The sequence below is a fragment of the Grus americana genome, chromosome 15, assembly GCF_028858705.1.
Source record: "Grus americana isolate bGruAme1 chromosome 15, bGruAme1.mat, whole genome shotgun sequence".
NCBI classification, from domain to species: Eukaryota; Metazoa; Chordata; class Aves; order Gruiformes; family Gruidae; genus Grus; species Grus americana.
In genome coordinates this window covers 12,741,588-12,745,566 of record NC_072866.1, presented here as the reverse complement: position 1 = coordinate 12,745,566, position 3,979 = coordinate 12,741,588, and the positions used below count along the sequence as shown (strand labels likewise).

The 3,979-nt window shown below is 49.1% G+C and overlaps 1 protein-coding gene across 1 annotated transcript; it reads right to left on the bottom strand.

The window, feature by feature from the left end:
• Positions 1 to 1,343: 1,343 nt before the first annotated feature.
• Positions 1,344 to 3,693, bottom strand: GRIFIN (galectin-related inter-fiber protein). Its single transcript, XM_054842402.1, has 4 exons — positions 3,682 to 3,693; positions 2,225 to 2,304; positions 1,968 to 2,130; positions 1,344 to 1,508 (listed from the first exon to the last, which is right to left on the bottom strand). The coding sequence occupies exons 1-4, from the start codon at positions 3,691 to 3,693 to the stop codon at positions 1,344 to 1,346; spliced, it is 420 nt and encodes a 139-aa protein (XP_054698377.1).
• Between the last annotated feature and the right edge of the window lie 286 nt (positions 3,694 to 3,979).

Sequence of the window (3,979 nt, the reverse complement as noted above, 5' to 3'; positions counted from 1 at the left end):
CTTGATGGAAAGGACTGGCAAGGCAAGAGCATCTTTGCCTTTTGCATCAGGAATGTGGTCTGTCTTATGTCTGAGGAACAAAGGAGTGATTTGGGGGCAGCTGTAATTGCATTTTTGGAGTGAGTTCCTGTTCAGATTTAACACTGTGACATTATGCTTCTTATGATGCGCGTAATTAAAACAAAGTAAAAATAACATCTTATAGCCTGCTGTGGCCTGGTCAAGGAGTCAGAGATATGTTGTGCTCCAAAGAAGAGAGTGGAAAAGAGAAGAGGGTGCAAGGGACAAGTAGACTGTTTTGAAAGACAACTGAAACAGAGGAGAAAGGAAAACAAGAATGCAGAGCAAAGAGAAAAGCCAGAGGCTATTCACAGGAATAATGGCACTTTGTTCATTCTGAACTTATCATAATTTCTAGACCCTGATTTCCTCCCATCCTTTTGTTTGGAGTCCAGCTGCATTCCTGGTGCATGATGACGGGACCATGTGCTTTTATGCATCTCTTTAAGCTTTACCCTTTTCTGACCCACTACATCACTCTTGGGGTCTGTCTAACAAGCCTGGAGTTGGTGGGACTCAGGCTGAGCAAACATCTCTCAGTTGGTGAAAGAAATCTCTGGAAATATCTTGCAAGTCGAATCTTATCACCCTGATCCCCCTACAAGGGACCTTCATTTCGTGTTAGCCCTCAAAACAAGATGGCAGTATTTTCCCAGTGCTGAAAACAAGCAACCCTCTGCCTGTGTCCCCCTGCCCAGTTGCCAGCCCTTGTTCGTACCTTGTGCCTGGAGATTTGCAGGGAAAGAGTAACTCGGTTAATCTGCCCAGTGAGGGACGTTTCAGCAGGGATTTCCTTGTTTGATTTTATTGGCAAATATGGTAGCATTTTTTTACCTAGCTCCTGGAAAGAAATGTTCCTTTCCACCCCTAACATCCACACCCATTACATCCTTCACCACATGGCCAACTGAGGACTACACCCTATTTTTGGGCAAATGTAATTTCTAGGGTAACATTGAGGTGTCCAGACTACTCGAGGCAGACATGATCTGTCAGGCTACCCAACAGCAAAGATGATAAAACCTACAAGCCCCATTGTGCACCCTAAGTTATAGGGGCAGAAGGTTTTCAATGATCTGGGCCACAAGTAGTGACGTGGCTGGTTGCTGCCGTAGTGCTGTGGCATGCGATGGGAATGACCATCACTTCCATTATGAGGACACATGCGTAGTATCTCCCTGGCCAGTGATGGCATGTGTTGGGTGCTGAAGACGAGGAGATGCTCTCCAGCGGGATCAGTAGCTTAAGGTGGAATGATCTCAAGACTGTCCCAACTCTGTTCTCTAGTAAAGGCCTCGTTTGGTGACTTCCACTGAAGAAATGGCAATATCATTGAGAATCTGCAGCTTGGTGATGGATGAAAGCTGCTTCTGCCGATGCTTGTACTGCAGGATTTTGTTTTCATTGATGAAAATGTGGAAATAGTCCTGGTCAGAGTAGATTTCAACCTGAAAGAGATACCGTGTTAGGTTCACGATGTGGCCACACATCCTCACTGGACCTTGCTGCCATCATGTCAGTGAGTGCCCGGATCTGGGCACATACATCTACAAGCCACTTCAAATCCTGCCAGAGCCGACACACATGCTGCTCACCCCCTCTTTGGGCAAAAGGATGGAATAATTGAGTTCTTCACTTTGTGATAGCAGAAGCTGGTGATAATGCAAAGCCTAAATTGAAGACAAATGCAGCATCCAGAGATTATTGCTGAGGCTCTGCAAGTCTGTGCCCGAGTTGGGTGTAAATGAGCAGCAAAATCAGGGGACAACAGAAATATTTACAGAAGACAGAGCCAGAGAGGGGATGTTACTGGGTATGGTGGTGGCAGGATCCATGAGGAGGACCCCAACATTGGCTGGATCACTCCTATCCCACCTGAGGACACCCATGGAGTGATACAGGGTTACCTGGAATGGCTCCTTTGCTTCAAAGGGGAAGGTGTTATTAACCTCTTCCTTCCCCCAGTGGTTGGCAAGGAAGGAGTTGCAGATGATTCTGGAGTTGGAGAAGCGGGGGTTAAAGTGGAGAGCAATTTGGTCTCCGGGGTCACAGAGCAAATTAATTTCAAACCTAAAATGGCAAGAGAAAGAAGTAATGGAGAGCTGTGGAGCAATGCTGCTGGCTCTCCTGAGCCAGGAGACCTGCAAGCAGAGCGTGTCCTTACATGCTCGTACTGGAGCTGGTCTCGCCCTTGACCACGATGCTCCAACCGGGACACATCCCCTCTGGGTACCGGGCCTCGAACTGCCGTTGAGGAGGTGATGGTGAAGCAAGGCAAGGTGGGAGAGGTGCACAGCCCTACTCATTCCTTACACTTCTCCATCTTTCTCACCCTCTCATCATCTTCTCCTTCCTCCCCCCTTCCCATGCAGGCACACTCTCAGTCCCTGCCTTTTTTTCACTCCTAAATAATCTCAGAGGCTCTAAGTGACATGAAATGAAGTTTGTACAACTTTCAGTCGATGAGGTGGGATTTCCTGCCCCCAAGGTCTTTTGTAAAGAACTGGGTGGGATCAGGGAGCAAAAATTAAAGAACCTGAATGTCTTCACTATTGGCAGGGCACAAAGATGCTCTGCTCCCTTTCCCTGCCTGGACAATACAAAATTTGAAGCAGAAAACTTTGTGATACTTTGAAGCAGGGTGTGAAAGACAAGGACTGATCAAGGAATGGGTGTAACATGGCATCCAGCCTGTCCGCATCCAGCGTTACATGGATGACTCTTCCCATGAGCTCCTGCCTGATCCCTCATTTCACCCACCTCCCCCATCTTCAAGGTTAAACTTGTATAAAATGAGCTGGAAAATGTTCCTTTTTGAATAATTCATAGTTTTATTAAATAACTCATTTTAATAAGAAGTGCTTGCCATTTCACCCTTTTTTTTTTTTAGCACTCTAATGATCTTGCATTTCTGAGCATCCCCCTCTCCCAAACTTATTACTCACACTGGGAAAATCTCTCCAGCCTTGACATCTCCCCTGCCAGCTGCATGCTTTGCTTTCCCTCCCCATAGCTCAGCACTTTCATTCCCCTGTTTCTTTCTCTGCCATGATTTCCCATTTCCAATGCATTTTTGGGACATGCACATTTTTGGGGCGGGAGCTGAAACATGACAATGGCCAACCTCATGCCCTCCTGCTCGGCTACTTTTGGAGGGTGGCTTTAGGAACCTGTGCATGGTCATTCAAGTCTCTGACCACACCAGTGGTCACCCCATGAAACACGGAGGGCTGATGGAGCTGACAATACGGTTTCAAACAGCGAGTGGTGATGGCAGCACCCAGGTTAGCCTTGCCTTGACCCTTAGCTTGTCATCACTACAACACCCCCAGGAAAAGACACACCACATACACAGGAAACAGCAGTTCCCTCTTTGCTGCCAGCTGTCCCAGTGGAGATGGATGGCAAAGCACAGATCTCCTCTGCTAAAGCACTGGTCCTATTTTGGTCTCAGCTTAAACCCTCCAAGCCAGAAGTGCTGCCGTCGGGACAGCATTGCCCCATTACAGCATTACCCCATTATAGCATTATCTGTGCTGCTTTCCTTTATCCACTGCCTGACACTGCACCGTCACCCATCAGACAGACCAGGCTGTGCCGGCGTCTGTCCCCAGTGCTTACCCGCAGTGACATCCCGCTCGCCTGCCCCTGCGCCGCAGACCTGCCCCAGGTGCACGGCCGAAGGGGTCTATATAGGGGCTGCTGGCCTGGAGCCCACGTGCGTGGGGATTAGCAGCGACAGTGGGCCGAGAGCTCCTTTTCAGAGCAGGCTGTCGGGCATGGCTGGGAGATGGGGAGCAGCAAATCCCGCTGCCCGCCCGGCGGGGTCAGCCCGCTCATGCGTGCAGGGCTAATCGCTGCCCGCACAAAGGCAGCAGTGGCGGGGCAATCCTGAGCTGTGACGTGATGGAGCCGGTGT

What these genes read in the sequence shown, in the direction of transcription:
- GRIFIN (XM_054842402.1), bottom strand. An exon ending in ACCAGCTCCAGTACGAGCAT is followed by an intron (nt 2,131 to 2,224) that starts GTAAGGACACGC and finishes TTGCCATTTTAG; the next exon opens with GTTTGAAATTAATTTGCTCT. An exon ending in AAGCAAAGGAGCCATTCCAG is followed by an intron (nt 1,509 to 1,967) that starts GTAACCCTGTAT and finishes TATCTCTTTCAG; the next exon opens with GTTGAAATCTACTCTGACCA.